Source organism: Pseudorasbora parva, chromosome 3 (assembly GCF_024679245.1).
Source record: "Pseudorasbora parva isolate DD20220531a chromosome 3, ASM2467924v1, whole genome shotgun sequence".
In the NCBI taxonomy this organism is placed as follows: Eukaryota; Metazoa; Chordata; class Actinopteri; order Cypriniformes; family Gobionidae; genus Pseudorasbora; species Pseudorasbora parva.
Genome location: NC_090174.1, coordinates 43353734 through 43376627, shown reverse-complemented (window position 1 = coordinate 43376627; position 22894 = coordinate 43353734). Strand labels below are relative to the sequence as shown.

Genomic DNA, 22894 nt, shown 5'->3' with positions numbered 1-22894 from the left:
CTTCCCAGGGGTTCGTGCATGTGTGGGCAGAACCTGTAGGTAAAGCGGTGGTAGCCATGGTAGCGAGAGAGAGTGACAGTCGCCCAAGCCAATCATTTGTTTAGTCCAGAACGAAAATAATGAGCGGTGTTTATTGCAGATTAAAAAGTCTAGAGTCACTTGATTTTTATACTCTCTTTTTCAGAGTACTTACATTTTAATGATGTATTGCCATATAAAGAAAGTTTAAACAAATTTAGACAAAAATGTTTGAGATCATTCTTACCTACCCTACCTTTAAGAATGATTTCATTAGCGTTCTTTGTTCTTTTGTCAAAGAAAAGCTTAAGTCTTCCAGAGTTGCGGCCATAGCAGATTCGAAAGACCGCCGTTTGCCAGCTTCTTTGTTTTCAAGTAGCACACAGCCTCCGCAACTCTGCCGTCATTATTTTAAGCGCCCCACCGACTCTATACACGATGTGATTGGCCTGACCAGAGTTTGGTTTTTACAGCTCAGAAGTGTATTTAGAGTTGCTAGACTACACTCGCGGCAGATTAGATTTGCTGCTGCTAGGATGCGTCCAGATTTCTAGGCTATAAATGTACATTATTTTTCATATCAACAGAAAAATATACCAGGATAATCTTGGTTCTATTGAGACTCCCTTGCTTTGCAGCTTAGTAATGATGATATGCTAAAGCACGTTGACATGATTGGTTACGAAATAGTTTGTGACGTCAGAAACACCAGCAATTTCAAACCTTTTTTTTGTTTTAAGGCGAAAATACTCAGCAATGCTTTTGACTTAAATTTACACATGGTTTGTCTGAAAGCCTATTACAAACACCACATAGACGTAAACTTGATTTTCATCACAGTGTATTTAAATGAGAAATGTTTCAAAGAGTGCTTTGCATAGATGTTACATTTCAGTAAAATGCCTAAGCAATCCTTCTATGTCTAAAGGCAAATAAGCAATTGACCTATCGGTAAGCCCTGCCCCCATTAGTTACTTACTGTTGCTAATTCAGACAAACAAACGGATTTGCTATGTCTTACAATGGCAGCTGTCAGTGTAAAAAACCTCATCCCAAGATGTGGGCACAAAATGCAGCGTATTCCCCATCTGAATGATGACCGTAAAAATCACCGTAAGAGCTGAACAAACAAAGCCTGTGCATTAACGTCTCATTAACAAACTCTCTCTCTCCGTTGCATTATAAATAACATAGACAGCAAATTACACAAAACCACTAAAATACAACTAACAATAAACAAACATATGCAGACCATGTGCCTTTTCGTGGGTTTAGTTTATAACTGGTAGATCTGTTTCTTACGTCATGTAACGGTGTAAGATCAAAAACACAGAAACGATAGTCTATATTTCAGTGCATCTCTCCATATGAAGATGGTTACATGTAAATTAATGTATATGAACAGTGTTGATCCTGGATGTTAGCTATCATCTGCGATCGTAATGAGGCTTCTCCTCATATTCTTCTTTACCGTTTAGTTTGTTTTTGTAAACATTTTTGATATTTCTGCGAGTTTAAATATGTTTAAGGTCTAAATTATCTGTCTTACTATAATTGAGGGACTCCTGTTTCGATGGGTATTATAGTATACAGGTTGTGAAAGGGAGAGCTTGCACGCAGTTTATCGGAGTTGTTTTGCAGATCAGTTAGTTACCTATCACTAACTTTAATCGTAACAACCAAGTATGACAACCAAAAAAATCCTCTCAGGATACATGGAATGAGTGTTACAGTACCCCAGGAACATCGTTTTACCATTTTTGTAGCATAAACATCATCAAACCGATGAGAGCATCAGATTTTCCAATGTATCTCTATGGAGCTGAAACCTAAAGATGTCCGAGTTCCGGTGCCCGTGCAACTGATGCTCAACTGCTATTGGCTCATCTGCGATCGAGGGTAGGGGCTTACTGATAGGTCAATTTATAAGCATCAAAGATTTTAGCACCTTTTTTTTTCCTATTAATGAATCTATGTTTTTGGACTAATCAGTGCAATTGCTCACTCATAAAGACAGTCTCCTTTATATTTATTAGCTGCTCGTGTTGTTAAATTGAGCTTATAGTTTTTTTTATACTGTAATTAGCAAAGAACATTAACAAGGGATACAATAGGGATTAAATGAATATCTCATCCTAAATAACAGTATGTAATAGGCCTACCTGCTCTTCCCCTCTCTAATCTCCATCACCCTCTCTTTATTCTTCTCTCAGTCTTCACCTGTATATCTTCCCTTCCCAAAGCTGTGCTTAGATTGATTCAGTCTTTGCAAATGTATTTTTTTCTGTAGGTAATTTAAAACTTAAAAACAGCTGTTTAGTTTAGCTACTTGCATCTTATCTCGCATTTTATGACCTGTAACTGAAGCGTGTCGTGATGTGTCCGTCTGGAATTTGCAGTTGGCTCGCAACTTCTGTGGACATAAAGCCAGTCTACTTTGATTTGATTGGTCATCTCGAACATTTTGACATTGACGAGAGGTGACAGACCACTGAAGCAGCTCAGATGAGAAGGTCAGTTATCATGACGATGTCCAATAACATTGCAGAACCACAGTAGAGTTATTATTAGGCAATTATTTCACAACATTTATAACATACACTTCGAAAAATTACAGAGGTCTGGAACTCGGGGACCTCAATGGTGGGTACGGCCCAGAGTATTGCTAATGGTCTTGTTAGGAAGTTGTAGCCCTCGATGTCTATGGTGGTTATGGCCCTGTATTCGAGAGGTAATTGGCAGTGATTAGATGGGCTGAAAGATTATTATCCATAAACACGTGTATGTACGGTGAATGTCAGGATTGTGCAGAGTTGAACCAGATTACACTCCTGGGCAAAAAGAAAAGAAAAAGGCCAAGACAAAAATCACTAATTATTTAGTGGTGTTCATTCTCTGACTTCATTCTTTCTTTGAAGGTTTTCTGAGTAGTGTATCTGTTTAAATTTAGTGGTTAGGTATTTCGTGCAACACCCCACCACTGGTGTAGTGCCTATATCTTGAAATTCAAATTGATTGGTCAACAAGATGCAAAGTGAATAGTTCTATTTAAAATTAAATGGAAATAAAATACAAACAACAATTACAATTTGCAAATTTCACCACAGGGGCTCTTTAACTCTTTCCCCACCAGCGTTCAAAAAAGTTTGCAGCCACCGCCAGGGTTTTTGACATTTTTCACAAAAATGTAATAGCCCATAGAATATTTAGATTTATAAATATATGAGCATGCAATATATTCTAGCTTTATGTATTCCTTTGTTTTATCAACACTTGAATGAGTAAGTTTAATAAAAAAAGCTACATTTTGAACCAAAAAATTAGAAAATCATGTTTTATTGTGAAAGACTGTATCCAGATCCATCAACACCCCTAATGCTTGCACAATCCTAGGGGTGTGCGATATATATCGTCTGCGATAATATTGTAATTGTTGTTTTAACGATGTGCAATCTGACATTATCGAGTATATCCCTCACACACACCCAGAGAGTATGTGTGTGCATACACTACGTAATGTAGTCTTGAACATTAGACTAGTGGGGGTGCACGCTTTCACTGCATGAGTCTATATTTATATCATAAATGTGATATTTATTTGATACAAGTTTACTAAACGAGAATTTAATATTAAATGACTTACATTTTAGTCATCATATTGCCCATATGCCCATTTATCGCCAACGAGAATAGTTCAAAACAAAATTACAGCACTGTAAACACGTATCTGAGCAACAGATGTTTCCTTACTGAATGAATCAGCTTTTTGAACGAATCAGTTGAATCAATGATTCAGTGACTAAGGTAGATTAAGAGAGGCCCTGTCCAAAATGGTACACTTCATCTGCACTTTCGGTCTTGTGGACTTATAATGGCCATTGCGTGTGCGTGTTTCCGTTAAGTCCACAAGACCGTAGGGTGTCCCATTAGTCATTTAAGCTTAAAGAAGTGTGCTCGTGATCGCTTCCTTTGCAGCACTTTTTCTATGCGCACTTTAGCTGAGCCCACAAGTTTGCGAGCTACACAGAGGACTTTACCCGGCAGTCAAAGCGGCATTACATCGTGAAAGTGCGGACTCAGAAGAAGACCATGAGGGTTTAGGGTGTCATTTGGGACAGGGCCAATGTCAAATGATTCGTTCCTGAATTAATCAGTCGTTTAAAATAAATCGGCTGAATCACTTATTAACAGTGACTTGCTGCCACCTACTGGCGGTTTTAAAGTATCTTTTAATGTTTTAAAAAATTTCAAATATCAGTATTCAACATTGTGTTCAAAACATCAAAACATTATTTATGCATAACTGCAGGTTATTTGTCACCTCTAAGCTCATTAAACAGTCTGTGTAAATGTTACTTCAAATGCAGCTTCTGTGTTACTCTTCATTGCGAAGATGAATTTTGTTGATACTTATTTAATTTGATTGGTAACAGCCCTTGAATTTGATTAAATTCATAAAATTATTATAATTAGGTTTATATATATATAAATGCTCATAAAAGGAAAAAATACATTTACGTTTTTCCAAAACTTTTTGGAAAAGATGATTTCTGTCACTGCTGTGAACTGACCACCACACAGAATATGAAGAATATCAAAAACACTAGGAGTCAGCTGATCACTAGAACGAAGATACCAGAACAATAACGCGCTCAGCAAAAAATCGTCTAATTATCGTTATTGAGAAAATCCCAGAAAATATCGAGATATAATTTTTGTCAATATCGCACACCCCTACACAGTCCTGTAGCTCGTCCTAGGTCTACATTTTATTCAGTTACATTCTATCATTTTGATTTATATGATGCTTAATGCTGATGATGACGTTATTTTACATATGCATCTGCATACTTACTATCGGTTGTTTTTCTGCGTCTTCTTCACGTGTGTTTTGATCAGAAGATTCTAAACTCTTTCAGAAGGTGCTTAACAGCGCCCCCTAGTGTGTTACAGTAAAAACACGGGAACACAGAAAATTCTGTTTTTGGCGTGGAAAGAGTACCATCTAGTGGTAAACAAAATTTTGAAATGATTTGAAACCATTGTTCGAAACAATATAACCTAGCAAAGCATCACTTGCTTAAATCATGTGACGTAAAATAAAAACTGTAAAATATTTATGGTATTGGTACTGACTAATGCTGCACGATATTGGAAAAAAAATTACATTGCGATATTTTTCCCCCCAACGATATATATTGCGATATTGAGAGCCATCAATCCAGGCTAAAGTCAATAATTACCATTCTGTGATATTAATAATTTCACTACTAAGCAAGCTTCATTACAAGTGACAAAAAGAAATGTTGGAAAGTATGTGCAAACATGAAATGAAACCTCCAGTAGGTGGCAGCAGGTGACCGTCTTAATGAGTGAGTCACTGAGTCGTTCATTCAAACGATTCATTCAAACGCTGAATCGTTCACACTTGTTGCTAGGAGTAAGACGTGTTACGGGTCTGCTGTGAACGATTTTCACTGCTGAAATAGAACAACAACACTAAATATTGCATCTAAAATGTAAGTGACTAAGTGAATGTTAATTAGTTGTTTATGGAACTGTTATATGAAATTAGTATCATTTTCAGTCGTGATGGTATTCAGGAAAACGCTCTAGTGTTGTGTTTTCTCCTCGAGAGGCTGCATGAGCGTCAACAGTGCGATCATGTTATCATCAGTTCATTATATATTATCCACAATCGATCGCCACTTACACTAAATTAATGCACAAATATTCTTGCATTTTGGTGATTCGCTAGTTATTTTTTGTTTTAATCAGGCTCTTGTCCGTCAGTCAAGTAAAATTCTCTTTCACTTGTCCCTTCAAAACACCCACATGTCCCGGACAAGCGTTAATGTCGAGCTCTGCTTTGTATTCATCGTAAAGATCTTTGTGGTGCCGTTTTAAGGGATCAGACAAATTGGTGGTGATGCAAAGTACCTCTTTTTGTTCAACATCCTCCTTTATGTAGCCAAAATAGCTTAAAAAAGATGATTTCTGGTACAAACCTTTTTTTCCCCCTCTTCGGATCCTCTTCGTCGTGCATTTTAGCAGTAAATGTTTGGCCGTGAGCGGTGAGCAGCGGCACAGTGAACCAATCACTGTGCAGGCATGAGGAACGTGCATGTCACTCCAGCAACAAACTATGTGTGTTTACTGTGTGCTACCATTCTCTTAATACACCATGGGCTACTACCCTTCACATCGCATGTTCCGGCGATGTGACTATCGCACACGCGCACATCGCGATGTCGATGTTAAAACAGAATATCGTTCAGCCCTAGTACTGACTACTGGAATTTTGGTATCATGACATCCCTAATAAGTACAAGTAAAATACTACATCTAGAGTTAGTAAAATACATACTGGTGTCTATGGAAGCAGCAATAACAATCCATTAAAATATAATTTACCCGCTGTAAACTATGAAGTTTACTCTAATCTTCTCCTAGTTCACTGGCTACTTACATGTATTTCGGGAGAAACTGTTACATGCTGTAAATCCCACTGACAGGATTCTGAACTGCTGCTGTGCAAAGAAACATGGCGATGCCCAGCTCACGTTTTAGATCAAAATCAAGATCATTAAAGGTTTTAAATGGCAAAACACACTCACTTGCACGTATTTGAGAATCGGAATATCAGATAGTTGATGACATGGTATATGGTGTATATATTTTGAATAAAAAAAGAAAAATTTAATGAAAGCGATACATCTGTCATACAGCGTTATTTTGGCTGTGGTTAGGTGACAAGCATGTCGCGTCGCCATGGAAACAATAAGGGTAAACGACAACGTTCTAAAATAACGGTCATCATAAGAAACTCACTCTGGAAAGTCAGTTACAATATTTTAAACATATGCACGAAAGGATTAAAATGTGATGTTAATAAAATACATTTTAAGGAAATAGGAAGTGTGTCATCACAAGCCTCTGGGTTTAATATGGATGCATGCTTTTTTTTTACTATCGTAGTTCTCATAATCTCATGTGTTATCATTCACATGCATTATATGACTAACAGACTGCAACGGTTGGCGTATACAGTACGCACGCCCCAATTTTGTCATCATAAGAGGTCGCTCCTCTATTCTTATGCGACAGGAATAGCAAGAGGTTAAGGAGAAAAAAGACTATTTTTATTGCAATTCTCTTTCTTTATTTTACTTAAAAGAATTAAAAAACCTTACTTAAACCTTACTTTTAAAAGATTGCTGTCAAATGCTGTCAATTTAAGACCTGGGTGCATCTAATATAAAGACACATGCTGATTTTACTTTCACTTAAGACATAACCGACTGTATTTATCTAAACCTTGTGTGTATTTGACAGTATTAATGCAGTAAGACTACTAAGCCCAGTAATCACATGTTTGACAGGCATTTAGTGCACGCGCTCGGAAAAGCGCATGTTAAAGGTACTGTTCTTCGCAATTCCATCTTTCAAACTTTAGTTAGTGTGTAATGTTGTTGTTAGAGCATAAATAATACCTGTAAAATCATAAAGCTCAAAGTTCAATGCCAAGCGAGATATTTTATTTAACAGAAGTTCCCTTTCAAAGCCTACAGCGGACGGCCGGTTTGGACTACAGCAGGAAGTGCAGGGATGTAATGACGTCACTAGAACCGTTTGTTGACTAACCCTCCGCCCACAAGAACATGCAAAAAGGGGGCGTGGTTTAGTTGCTCTCCCACGTGGAGAAGAGCGCCCATTCAGCGCTTGCATCTCCCCGTTATGGTAAGAAGCGGGACCTTTCCGGGCAAAGTGCGCTAAGCTGCTGTCCAATCGCAAAACGGGAAGCGCTGGCCCAATCAGAACTCGTTACGTATTTCTGAAGGAGGGACTTCATAGAACAACAAAATCATCAGGCCGTTTTTAGGACAGAGGAAACTGCTGTACAGATAAGTCAATTGTGTGAAAAATACTGTGTTTTTTTACACGCGAAACATGAACTCATGTTATATTGCACACTGTACACATAATCAAAGCTTCGAAAACACGCGAAGAATGGGACCTTTAAAACCATGCATAGGCACATGAATGGCGAACGGTTCAATATTATATTGAGAATTGTGGCATCCCTACTTGTAACTCATGACAATAAATGGTTTAAACTCTACATATGTCAACCGAGTCAAAACAAGTATACTTTGCAAGACAAAGTTACTTTACCAAAGTGTACTTTGGGCTTAAGAACACATGACGTGATCAGGTGAAAAAAAACATACCCATAAATTTCTAATGATTTTTCTCTTAAAACTTGTTGTGAAAAAAGTTAACATGTGACTAAGGAGATTTTCATTTGAATTGTCAAATTTTGTCTCGAATTGAGCATCATGTGAAGTTTGAAAAACTTCAATTGAAATTTTGGAAAATTTAACTCGGACTCTTCCTATGACCTGAATTTTGCCCAACCGTGTTGGTTTATGTTTGCACCAGACTGTGTTTATCACACATTGTGGTGCAACAGACTAAGATATTCCTGCACAGTTCAGGCATGGGGTTGTTAATAATTAAATGACTCAGAAAGTGACATAGGGGTATGCTACTATGGCAACATCCTCCCCCCACAGAGGTGGCACTTAGTGGGGTAGTGTAAATGTCGACTCTGTCTAATGAAAAGCCAGGAGCTCACCGCACCTTAAAAATGGTCCAGATGAGATGCGAAGACCAAAAACTTCAATTAGGAAAACACTTAAAAAAAGGCTGCACACTCTAACAATCAAGGGGAACCACCAACTGCAGATAAAACCACTGCTTTAATGAAAACTGGCAAATGTTTCAGTCCTATGTGACCTTTCTCAGTGTCTAGTTAACAATACTCTGTGCTGGAACTTAAGATAAGGAGTCACATGATTTCATGGATCACATTGCCAACCAAACTAGGGTGTACTAACAACCCAAACAACATATTTGAACAGCATACTTAATAAATAAAATTAGCTCAATACACAATCCAATAAACAGTCTCTCCAGTGTTTTGCGATTCCACGATCGCTGAATACAAAGCAAAATCAACAAAATGTCCAATTTATTTGCGATTCTGCATAATTTGTAATTTCACCGCAAGAAACTATTTTACTCACAAAAATAAATAATATTATCTAATTGAATTATCATTAATTTATTTAAAGCTGTAATGTATTTTTTTCACATAGGTATTTTATCATGTAGGCTACAGGAAAGATAAATTTAATGTCTGATGAACGGCCTGTTTGAGTTTAAATGCAGTTTTCAATAAATTGCCTACACTCTTTTTTTTGTCTCTTGCTCCTGTTTCTTCTTTTGGCATTTTGAATCAGCGCTTACAACCCGGTTATGATCCACAAGTGCGAAATGTGTAAAACTTGCAATGGATCCCCTGGTCTTAAAATTTTGTTCAGGAGTGTATTTAAACTGCAAAAATATGAGGAGAGTCTCTGATTTGAAGACCCATAAATGGCAGATCAAAAACTTGCTACTACAGTACATTTCTTTCTGATACAGTGGATTTTAACTGACGATGATTGACAGGGCAATTTAAACGGTGATGGGATGCACGCAAAGAGTCTGTTCAAGATGGCGAAGTAGTATGTCCAAAAGTTTGCGTAGCCTACTCTTCTGCAACACACTCGAAAGAATGGGTTAGGGTTAGGGTAGGGCTGGACGATTTGGACAAAATTTATATTACGATCTATTTCTTAATTTCGGTCAATACGATATAATTTCGATATCGATATGAACTATATAAAAGCTTTAGAAGAACTGCCACAAAGGATGTCTGTACCTACAAACTTCTGAAAAATTAATTTGCCAAGTCTATGAAACCTCCTCCTATAAAACTATATAATATTTTAGAAATAAAAACGGTACAAATAAATGAATGTTCACCTTTTATTTGCATTTAGCCTTTATACGAACAAGAAATGTAAAATCACCGTCAAATAAACATAAGACTCTCACTTCGCAGACGCAGTTTATTGAGCATTTTCTTTTAAGTTTTAAATTTCAGTGAAGAACGATTCATAGCGCTATTTTCTCCTTTTATGCAAAACTATAGACCTTTATCTACTGATGCACAAAAAATAAATAAAAGAAGACTCAATTCAGTGGCCTATTTGTGCTCTGTTTGAGATGAGTGCACGCTGCTTTTTGCAAGGCTTTAAACACGAGCAAATGATACATTATCGTGAAGCCATGTCTGACCGTCTTTCACAAGCTTTGAAAGGTAATTTAAACGAGAATGAACGCGTTGGTGTTAATACATGACATTGTGTGCAAATGTGGAAAGTATTAAAACAAATGTGCCACTTGCCTCTTACACAAATAGTCTACATGTATTATTTGTCACGCTTTGCATCGTATTATTAGACATTAGATTGATGCATCTATGTCGATGTATTGTTACACCCCTAGTCGGCACCTCTCCGGCACATTTTGCAGCACACTGAAACCCGAAGTTTAATATCAGATCTTAAGCCCCATTCGCACGGGACTAGTATTATCTGGGGACCTCTGGTGATTTGTAGTAATTGCAGTGAATGTCTGTGATCTTAATCCCGTGCGAATCGGCCATGTCTGTAATTTGTAAAGTAAAAATTCCCCCGCAAATTACCTACCATATTTCACCGAACACCGAGGTCCTGTGATAATAGTAGTCCCGTGCGAATCAATATCTCTGTGAATGGGTCAGGATTAGGCGGAGCGTATATATTTTTTGCAAGCTTTTTTTCTTCCTGTGAGCATTTCTATCTTTATCTTTCACGAAGAATAAAGTCTGCATTCATAATGCGCACCGTTATGAATTCCCGTGCAGCCGCGCCCACACGGATTATACTTTCACTTTAGAATGAGTATCAATTTGGGAGTAATCTGATTGAATGGTGTGTTTAATATTAACACCAATACTGTTCTGAATGAAAAACAGAACAGAACAGTACAGTACAATGACAAGCTTGTTTAAATAGCCACTTTTGCATTTGAAACTGAATCTTCTGCCGTATATCGTCAGCTTCTCACTCGTGATAATTTAAATCTGACTCCTGCCGCTGGTCTGAGCTCAGTTCATGGCGTCTGTTCGCTAACTGAACAAAATTATGTTTATTTATTAGGCTACTGTAAAATAATCAAAACGATATCGATGCTTGTTTATGATTTCATACAGCTATATATCTATAACGAAGTCTATCATATCCGGGAGAAGTCAGTAAATTCAAGTAAAATCACAGGCTTGCTTATTCCGTGCGAATGCGCCACACAAAACTCAGATGTTGGGGAGTCATTTCTAAATCACAGACTTCCCTATAATACTAATCCTGTGTGAATAGTGCTGTAGATAGCCGAACCACTTCCACGCCACTAAAGAAAGTTAGTCTTTCTTCTCTTATCAAATATTTCTTTCTCCTCACTTGTGGAAGCTCGTCCAGTCACATTTGTATTAGTCAGGGAAACTCTTTTTGTAGCTAAAACTTGCCGCGTTGGATCTATCAGCCTACTACTGCTGAGCACTGGCTGCATGTCTGGTGTACGTCATCGCGCAAGTAGCCAATCGTGTTCTGTTCTTTCTGACGGCTGCGCCCTGAACGTCAGTCAGTGAGGAATGCTGTAATGAATATATCGAAATATCGGAAATGTGTTTAAAAATCATATCACCGTTATTAAAAAAATTATATCGCGATATATATTGATATTGAATTATTGTCCAGCCCTAGGTTAGGGTATGTTCACAAAAAGAGTACATACTTTTAGGTCGTAGTATAGGCGAAACACAGTTAGTTATCTAACTTTACCTTCACACTCTGTCATGACAATATGACACGAGACAGCTTTTCACCTCGACGAGAAATCTTGTCACATTTTAGTCTCCCGAGATCTCGTGGCACAAGATCTCGTCACACCACTAATGCTGAAGAATTAAGAATTCCTTTCACTGGAAATAAGAGACCAAACCCAAACCCTAAAAAACAACCCCACATCATAATCCACCAAACTTTACACTTGGCACAATACAGTCAGGCAAGTACCGTTCTCCTGGCAACCGCCAAAGCCAAACTCGTCCATCGGATTGCCAGACAGAGAAGCGTGATTCGTCACTCCAGAGAAGACTGCTCTCCACTGCTCTAGAGTCCAGTGATGGTATGCTTACATTCAACGCACTACATTGCACTTGGTGATGTAAGACTTGGATGCAGCTACTCGGCCATGGAAACCCATTCCATGAAGCTCTCTACGTACTGTTCTTGAGCTAATCTGTAGACCCCACAAAGTGTGGAAGTCTGTAGCTATTGACTCTGCAGAAAGTTGACAACTTCTGTGCCCTGTGCAATATAGCAATATAGTGTAGCAATATAGTGTAGTTTGCAGATTTTTTTTTGTAGAAAATTTTGCAGAATTATCCAAGAGAAAAATCTAACTATTGGTATCTGCGGATATCATTCTAAATAATCGGCTACCAGTATCAGCTGATAAATTTAGTATTGGTGGCTCTCTTATATTTAGTATATATTTAGTATTCATGATGTAATTTAAAAAAAAGGTATCAAGCAGTTTTGGTTCTAAAGATCAACTGTGCAGTCATGTAATGTATGCAATGTACCTTGGTGTACCTCTGTGTCTTGTTGCATGGAGCTTTTTAGGATTATTTGGATTGCTGATGGTCTGTTTAGACCTGATGGTCCAGACATATGGGGCCACTTCTCTGTATCATCATAACTCTCAGATTGTGCTAAAGATTTTAGATGGATATAAACAGCCACACTCATAGTACTGATTGGGTTAGGTACTTAAATGAGAATATGAAACCATCCCATGGGGGACCAATCACAACTCCCCTTCTATTTCTCTGTCACTCACTTTCGCTCTGGCACCATTCCCCCACCATTGCTAATTGACTCATTACATTAGGGTTATTATAGAGCATGCCCATGGCTGGTTGCACTCTTTGCTCATAATAACCTCTTAGAAATGGCCCTGCCTTTTGATGGACTGTATTTGAGAGAATAAAAGCACAGAAGAGAATTCAGCTTGACCCTGGGCCATTTTAAAAGACTCATTTCACTGCTGTATAATACTTCAATAACATCATAACTTTCTTTAACACTTTAGTTTTTAAAGATGTAGTACACCTAAAAAGGAAACTTCTGGCATAATTTACTCACCATCATGTCGCTTAAGACATGCTGATTTCAAAACTATGACTTCCCAAGTTTTGATACATAGTGCATGGATTACTTTTATGTGGGTTTGCTTTTGCTAATATGGCCTTTGTCAGGCCCTGGTCTCTGCTTTATTTTATGAAAAAGGCAGCATTAAAAGTCAGCAAAAACTTTACTTTAGTGTTCTATGGAAGAAAGAAATTCATACAACATGGAATGACATGATGGTGAGTAATTGATGACAGAATTTGTATTTTTAGGTTAACTATTCCTGTAACGTTTTGTTAAGAGTTATGCCTTAAGCATTTTCCATATGAAACTTGCTCATAATTACTATGTAAATCCATACATGACTGCACATTTGATCATCATAATTTTTTTTTTTTTTTTTTGGTTATCTATCAAATATTCATGCTAGTCTTTCAGACTTTTTTCCTCTCACTTACATGAGATCCCTTTGATGGAGCAGCATGGAAGCGAATGTGTTTTGCTCATCCGGATCCTTCTAGCCATGACAACCTCAGAGACAAGCCAAATCAAACCAGACCACCTCAATCCAAACCATGAAAATGAGAAAAATTAGAGAGACAGAGAGAGAGAAAGAGAGAGAGGCATTACGACGACAGACTTGAAAGCTTCTCAGCTTTTATTTCTAATACTTTAAACTAGAAATATATTAAAGTAATGGAAGGCTGAAAAGATGAAGAAGACCAGAACTGCCAGTGAAATCAGTAGATTCGCGCCCCCCTGAACTGAGCGGTGGAGTCCACAGTCTCCTGCCATTTCTTGCGCTCAACATTTCTATCAGTGGGGTGCTCGTCATTAATTCATTACGTAGAGCACACTAAATTAGTCCTCGTTAGCCACCGACTGTTTGCTTTATTTTATTTGACATCATTAGCCCCTCAATAAGAGAGCATTTATAGCTCCCTCACCTAGCAACCTGCATCTGTGAGCAAGCAGACAGGAAGTGCTACCCCAGCCCCCCTCACTTACCCTTGGCCCGCACGGCTTCCCAGACCCCCCTACCACCCTCTGGTCTCACACCTCCCATGTCTCGTTGGGAGACTCAAACAGATGTCTGTGGCCCAGGTGCCTCCCCTGATGACGTGTGTCAGGCGTTGGTGACAGGGCAACGAAAGCACATACACTCGCTCCTTCATGCGCTTTCTCTCTCCCTGTAGACACTTATAAGTTCGGACACTTTTTTTCCAATGAGCCATCTATTACAGATCAGTTTGTGAAGCTTAACTTAAAATGGATGCTAAAGGACTTTGCAAACGCCATTGACATAAAGTTGTGTTGGGGTTCTGACACTCGGACACAAGAACATCATATGGGAGATCTAGGCTCACGGATGCCTGATTCTGCTGGATGCCATGAACGCAGGGAAGAGACCCAAGGGAGAGCCATTGCTGTCAAATGAGTCATGAGGTCAACAACTGAGAGGCTTTATCACCTGTGCATTTTGAACCAAAGCTACATTTTTGTTCATAAAAACTTTTATTCAGGGCCTTTTGGCCTTTTTTTGGCCTCACCGCCTACTTGAGACTCTGAACATTAAATCTTCACAGGGTACCAAGAGAGACCTCCTTGAGGAAAAAGAAAGTACTAGGAGAGGAATCATCAATCTGGTAAGAGATACACACTGTTTTCTTTTAAAACGAACATTATTTTTCATCACATGCACGTGTATGTCTGCTGTTGACCTCTATCACCAGATAGAGATGATCGTGGTTTTTGGTTTTCTTTAGTGTTTTTACAGTTTGGTCTGGAAAAGATGGCTACATCTATTGAATTTCAAGCTGATTAATAATGAGGCCAATCGGTCAATGTGTTATGCGTTTGACTTGTGCTATTGTAAATTAATGATATCTGTTACTCATATACCATCTGTTGGAAACTGTAGTGAGCAGGCTTTCTACCATATGCTATAGAAGGACAAATCTCTTGTGCTACTCGTTTGTGTAACTTAGAGTTGTATTAAAGCAGTGATTGTATATATATATATATATATATATATATATATATATATATATATATATATATATATATATATATATATATATATATATGGGGAATTCAGGGTGATTGGGACACGTTTTGCCATTGAGATGACTTAGAAACAGTGTCCCAGTCACCCTGAATTCACCCTACATATATATTAGGATTTCACAGCAGGCTATATTGTTAAACATCTGGCCTGTCACTGTGCCTCACTTTCCTTATTAGTTTGATCATTTACTTTCATGCCCTAGTGTTTTGTAATAAGTTAGAATTGATAATTAGGGAATTATCAGAGAAAACCACTCACTTTTTAAGGCAGGCTGTGACATTTGAGAATATTGGATTTCTTGCATCTACAGTAATCTGCTTATTCTGATCTGGAATAGAATGATTATCAAGACAAATATTAATAAAGGAAGCTGTATTAGAATGCATAGCGACTAGAAATCTGAAATGTCTATATAAACAAATATTTTGTTGCTCAGGATCAGGATTATGCAAACATCCCTACACACACACACACACACACACACACACACACACACACACACACACACACACACACACACACACACACACACACACACACACACACACACACACACACACACACACACACCTACTGACTTTGTTGTTGTGGAGCTTGAATTATTGATGGCTCCAGACTGCTAAAAAATGCATCCACAACCTTTTTATCATTCAACAATCAAGAACCAATTAGTAGAGCAATCTGAAGTCTTCTTTAATCTTGACCAAGAGAGTGAACCATGTGTAATGAAGCTTGAAAAATAGACACTTTGCTATGATAATCAGTTTTAGTAGGGAACAAGACTCTGCATATATTACATAAATTCCGTCAAGCATTTTGTTTCAGTGCAGTTCCTTTCTGTCATTTGTTTTGGGGCCTGACAGATAACAAATTAGCACTCTCAACAGAATGCATAAGCTAGATATGAAAGATAGGAGAACATAAGAATTAATGACAGGTGTCTTGTGTAGCAGGATTTTTGACTTTTGATTCTGGCAGATAACTGCTCTCTGCCCAAAGAAAAGACTGTTTTTAGGAGAATATTATATCTTGATAATAGAGTACAACAGTTCTCAATGTAAAAATACTATTTATTTTATTATAAGGGTATTGATTTTCAACCATAAATCGTAAACCTTTAAATACCTTTAACTACTGTGAGCTGTGAGTTTTTGTATTTAAGTGTTATGCACACAGTGTGACACTTTTGTCTACTTGGAAAAAATACTTCAACATTTTGAATGGCAAAAAAATTTACCTTAAAAATATATCTGGAACCAATATTTATCTTGCTGCTCAAGGTCTCAAACAAAATTCTTTCAAATCTTTAATTTAATTAATCTGGAAAATTAAGTGATTTGTTGTGCTTATTGTATTTTATTGTATAACAGTTACCTTGTAAACGTGGCTTGGTTTTTCTAATGGACATTTACTGTAAGCTTTACTTGCAGTATAGTAGCCTAAAACCCGTCAGATTTATATAGTCTGTGCTGACATAGTTTTCTTTACTATATGCTTAAGATGTTCTGAGAGCAAACTGTTTGTGCGTGGGAGTGCTGTTTGAGGCTGAAACTGTCTAAGGTTTCACCCACTAATTGTACTATCATAAAATCGATCACACAAACACACTATTCTGATAATGTGATGCACATAGTTTATTTACGATGGACTTTTTCCTCCCCCTCTACCTTTCTCATCTTTTTTTTCCTTCATATTTTACTTGAGCAGATTTTTCAGTTTCTTTAAAATGACAGCCTATTGCTGCCTCCTGAGAAATTGCCACTGTGATTTAATCAGATGAGTAGTTAATGTCTTCCAGTTAACCCAAGATACTCCAGAGATTTCTGCCATTATAATTTAGTTATTAAACTTTTCATTAGAGCAAATTAAATGAAATTTAAATATCTTACCATTTTAAATATAGCTTCCTCCGTTTATGTGTCCCTCCAATGTCATTACAGGCTTACACACACACACATATGCTGACAGATATGGATGGTAACAGATTTTTATTGCTCTATAGCCGCAAAATAGTCATTATTTCTTATCACATTTAATAATACAGACTAAGCTTCACACGCTTGCCCCTGCCTTGTATGATGTATGATTTAGCTGCTTAGTCACCAGGATTAAGCCCGTCTTTCTTAGGCTATAGACTTTTTTTTTGGTAAGATTTATGGATTTGACTGAAACCGATATAGTGATTATACTCCAGGTAAACATCCTTTGGAGTCATGAACTCAAAATACAAAGAACAAAGTTCATAGTTACTGATCTGAAAATTCAGTTTTTCGAAAAACCCTACATTATTATTTTAAATAAGTGATAAATAAATATAATTATAAATCATTATTCATTAAATGGAAAGTAAATGCTTTGTCTTTTCCTCATTGAACAGGACTCCATGACAAGAAAAGTCCAAGCCAGGAGAGTTTTGCAACCTCTCTGCACAGAAATGAAGGTAAGACTGCAGTTACAGTTTCAAGACTGCAAAATGATATCTGCCGATACCGACAGTTTGATATTCTTAATACAAAAAAAAAATCTCTCCCAACTAATGCTTTAAAGTAAACTATACAGGGAACCCTCTCATTTGGTACAATACTGTAATGTAAATAAACACCAAAGCCCAAACTATTCAATTTAACTGCTATTTACATACAGATATAATAATTACACTCAAATAAAAACTAAAATGTTCGAACACAACCCAGTTGCACATTAATTCGTTTTCATAAATGCTTGACTTCATAGCAAAATATTCAAACATAAACATATAATTAACAGTAAATATGCTCCTATTTTTTTTATAACTAACAAATATATACATTGGACAACTTTTCTGAGGTAAATGCAATGATAAGTAACATGTTCACAAGCTGTTTTATTGACATCTTTCGATTGAACGATTACATGAGACATGATATACTTCTGTAAGTTGTACTGTATCTTTCAGCATACTTTTTGATGTTCATGCATGTTTTTTATGCTATAACTTGTATACAAGTGGAAGAAAAAATTCACAATCTGCACTGCCACTTGCACTGAGTCTGTCACACAGTGCCAAAATGCCATTTATTGTTTGAATTTCCTGATAAAACTGAAATAATTTGAAAGCTGAGACTTTTATCAGAGGTAACAAAGCACAAAGCTTTTTGTGATTATTGAATGGGAGGCGCAATACAAATAATGTTTGGTTTAGGTGAAAACCACAGACCTGGCTACCCTGGTTTGAACTACGTGTGATTCTACGGGTGATTCATAGGGTCAAACATAGCCTGCTGACAGGGCTATTTATATAACTGGCAATGCATTATTATTACATTAAAGGTAGGGTAGGCACTAGGCAGTGTTTTTGATAAACACTTTTTGTTATACTGGTTAAAACTCTTTTCACATCCTGATAGCAATCAATGATAGAAGTAGCCTAAATATTAAAATATGTATTTCTTCTGTGGAAATCTCAGGACAAATTTCTTTCTTCTTCTGATCACTGCATTCGCTCCGAATGCAATGATAAGATGTCCTACCTGCCTATCAGTTTAAGTATTTTCATACATCCATGTACCGCATACCACCCTGCTCACGCAGACATCACATCAGCTTGTTCCATGAGGCTGTGCAGAGTTGTAATATAATTATTACCTAATACTGTGTTGGTCTCACTTTTACTGCCAAAACAGCCCTGACCCGTCTAGGCATCGACTTCACTTCAGGTCCTTGAAGTCCTGTAAGGTGCAAGCTAGGTCCTCCGTGAATCAGACATCCTGTTCAGCACATCCCAAAGATGCTCGATTGGATTGAGATCTGGGGAATTTCAAACTCATTGTGCTCCTCAAACCATTCCTGAACCATTTTTGCTTTGTGGCAGGGCGCATTATCCTTCTGAAAGATCACCACAGCCACCAGTGAATACCGCTTACATGAAAGGATGTACATGGTCTGCAACAATGCTTAGGTACGTGTCAAAGTAACATCCATATGGATGGCAGGACCCAAGTTTTCCCAGCAGAACATAACCCACATCACACTTCCTCCGTCAGCTTGCCTTTTTTCGAGAGTGCATCCTGGTGCCATGTGTTCCCCAGGTAAGGGATGCACCCAGCCATCCACTTGAGGTAAAAGAAACATGATTCATGAGACCAGGCCACCTTCTTCCATTGCTCCGTGGTCCAGTTCTGATGCTCACGTGCCCACTGTTGGCGCTTTCGGCAGTGGACAGGGGTCAACATGGGCACCCTTGACTGGTCTGCGGCTATGCAGCTACATACGCGACAAACTGCAATGCACTGTGTATTCTGACACTTTTCTATCAGAACCAGCATTAACGTCTTGAGCAATTTGAGCTACAGTAGCTTGTCTTTTTGATCGGACCACATGGGCCAGCCTTTGCTCCCCACGTGCATCAATGAGCCTTGGTCCCCCATGACCCTGTTGCCGGTTCGCCACTGTTCCTTCCTTGGACCACTTTTTTCGTTTAGCCATCACAATTTGGCCCTTGTCAAACTCGCTCAAATCCTTACGCTAGGCCATTTTTTCTGCTTCAACTTTGAGGACAAAATGTTCACATGCTGAGAATAAATCCCACTGACCAACAGGTGCAGTGATGAAGAGATAATCAGGATTATTTATTTCACCTGTCAGTGCTCATAATGTTATGCCTGATCAGTGTATATATATCTTTAGTTTTTGTGTTAATGTTGGACGTACTTGATACTGAAAACTCTGGAAAACAGTGGAAACTGTGACTGATTTTATCTGTCACAAAATTGCTGGTCTGAGCACTTGGTCGAGGACATAATGGATAAAATGATCACAGTCAATAATGGGGAATGATAGGCCCCAGTGAGTCAGATGTAAGCATGTTGTAGAAAATTATAGTCTAATCAAACAGTCAATGGGTCCGTTTACATGCACGTTCTTAAGCTGACTATGCCTAATAAGCCGACAGTGAACATGGTCATGTAAACGCGGTAACCCGTTTTCTTTTATTGGAGTAAAGTCATAAACCTTAAACCATAAAGCTTAAGCATAAACCGGTTCGGGACAGGTTGTTTTTTGCCTCTTACCTCGATTTTGTGCTGCATGTAAACACATTAACCTGCTTTCCTTATTGAAGTGCGCATGTGTGATAGGTTACAAAAACGCAAACTTAGAACAGATTTAAATGCATTCAGACAGAGCGAGCTAGCATTTTGCATGAAATATAGACATACCAGTATATCACAAATGCAGACTCTTTTAAGACCGAGAAAATTGTAAAGATGTGTTCAAGCAGCAGAAGTAGAAGAGGTTCAGTCAAAACGCTGCATCTGTAACTGCATGAGGGATAATATGAGCCGTAAATCTCCCGCTGACATGCTTTATTTAATATCACAACTGACATAACAGATATATGAACATTATTATTTCTGAATATAAAAATATAGGAAATAAAAAAAATTCAGTTTACTGGTTTGCATGTAAACTGGGAAAACTGATTATTTCAATAAGCTGATTTTTTTGAGTTATCAGCTTACTGCTGTGCATGTAAACGCACCCATTGTATTATCGAATAGCAAATTTAAAGAGCTATGCTGAATTTTGTTCCTATATACAAATTTTACATTTCATTTTTTAGCTATAAAAGTTTTTGAATTAGTCGTACATGGTCAAAGCTAACTCTAAATTATGTTAGTTTTCTATTTCCTTTTTAATTGTTCCTAGAACCATTTTTATTTCTGATTTAAGAAAAGAAACTAGAGATGTTTTTTTGCTGCTAACCAGCAGCAAACTGTTCATTTGGTCAGAAAATATGCTGGTCGTATTTGTTTTCTCAGATCTAACAAGCAGCTTTTTTAATAAAATACCACGCTTACTTCCAAGGGTGATGACTCAGTGTGCTGTGGGCTTTACATAAGGTTACATGCCGAGATTTTTCTTTCAGCTTAGAGTCTTCTCGCTTAAACTTTTAATTAAACTAATCGGAAAGCCTTTATAAATGTGTTACTTTCTTATTGCTAATCAGTTGAAGTCCATTGGAATATCCATGAGCCATCACCAGAACCTTAAGCTCTAAATTAAATCTTAAGTGTCTCGTTTAACAAAAAACATCCAGTCTAATGTTCTCCCAGTTATGAATATTTTTTTTATATTTTTAAGTTGTAGTTTTATAATTGTTGCTTCCTTTTATAGTTTTTAAACATTAATGTAAACTGGATTGCTAATGAACCACCAGCTATTCTGGACTAGTGTTTTCTTGTGGTAACCTTGGCAACTATAAGTAGGTGGGTCTTACGCAGAGTTTATCACAATGTATGATATGTCAGAGGTATATATGTGATGAATTGTTTGGTAAGTGTTTTTTTTTTTTTTTTACACAAATCTGTTTGTCTTCAGTTATTAGTATATTCCACTAGTAACTCTTGATTGCATTGGTAGGCCTAGATCTAATTCAAAATATTTAAATGTGCACATTCATTGCTTTGATTTGTATTTTTACCAGCTCAGCAGGAGGAAGTTTAGTCTTCATTTTCTATCGATGTAAAGTAGGTCTGTTTCCTCCCGGTTGTGGAGCACATGACAGTGCAGAGATGTTTTCATGAGGGGAAGAAATCTGGTCTTTGACTCTTTACTACCACAAATTGGTACCAAAAAGTGCTAAAGTACATGATCCATGGGGGTCAACTCTCTGTGGTACAAAAAAGAGCCTTAAGATGTACAGATCTCACTGAATCTTTCATGTTAACTGTAATAAAAGTTTTCAGGGTTTTAAATCACAAAGTAGTAAGGGTTTTGCACTGGTGAGCGTGTGAGGCTCTGCTGATGTGAAGCCTGCATTCTTGTGTCGATTAAAACCGGTGTGGGACCACAGGGGAGAAAGAGAGGGGTAACCTGTAGAAACCTTCTGTTCTGAATAACTCTTTAATCTCCACAAACGCTGTACGACGAGAGCCGGCAACACGTGAGCTGTGAACTTTGGCAGTGAAGCAGATGAGAGAGGGAGATATAACAAGTGGAGAGGGAGGGAGGAAGGGAGGGAGAGTGTGTGAATGAGGGTGGGGAGAGAGTGTGAGGATGAGAGCTCAGTTCCAGAGTGACTCGCTTTGCCTTTGCCCGCTCAGTTTGAAGACATCAGGAGACTTAAACCAAAAGAGGAACCGTGCAGGCGGGGCTGTGCCAGCTACATTTTTTTTTTCCGTCTCTCTCCTTCTGTGGTATTCTATCGACGGGTGAAGCCTCCTACGTTATCTGAAGCTGTGGGACCACATGCAACAGGGTGTAGAATCTAAATTCTTTCCACTTCATTTGCTTCTCTGTTCAAGGAAAGGACAAGAAAGAGATGCCCTGACACTTGGGGAGAGTTTTAGAGGAAGACGAATCATCATAGTGTAGGGTTCCTTGTTTCCGTGGGTATTGTTCCAGAGTCGTCAAGGAAACCTTCAGAGTTATGAATAAAAGAAAGTGGGAGGGGAGGAGAGAAGGCTTCAAGGTCAGCACCACGAGGGAGGAGGCGCAGGGGCCCGGACGCCCCTCCGCCAGAGGGCGCTTCTCCGAGTCATGGAAGAGACTGAGCTCCAGACAGGGGTCTACCAAGAGGTCAGGACTGGCCTCACAGCAAGCATTGGTAAGAAGTGGAACAGCATCTGTGTGTGCTCTGTCTTCTCTGGTTTGTTGAATTTGGTGCGAAGAGGGTGGGTGCAGGGGAGGGACCGCTGGCGGAAGG

At 38.1% G+C, this 22894-nt stretch overlaps 1 protein-coding gene across 10 annotated transcripts in view; it reads left to right on the top strand.

The window, feature by feature from the left end:
* The window catches only part of trpm3 (transient receptor potential cation channel, subfamily M, member 3), a 198815-nt gene that overhangs the window by 2122 nt on the left and 173799 nt on the right, over positions 1-22894 (top strand). For 4 of the 10 annotated variants that reach the window (XM_067439003.1, XM_067439000.1, XM_067439012.1 and 1 more), the window contains exon 1: positions 22309-22795. In XM_067439003.1, coding sequence (XP_067295104.1) covers positions 22619-22795 — 177 coding nt within the window. In that variant the 5' untranslated portion in view covers positions 22309-22618. Of the gene's footprint in view, positions 1-14728; positions 14789-17587; positions 17651-22307; positions 22796-22894 lie in introns of those variants that run through there. The other 6 variants (XM_067439001.1, XM_067438999.1, XM_067439013.1 and 3 more) reach the window with 4 other exon arrangements.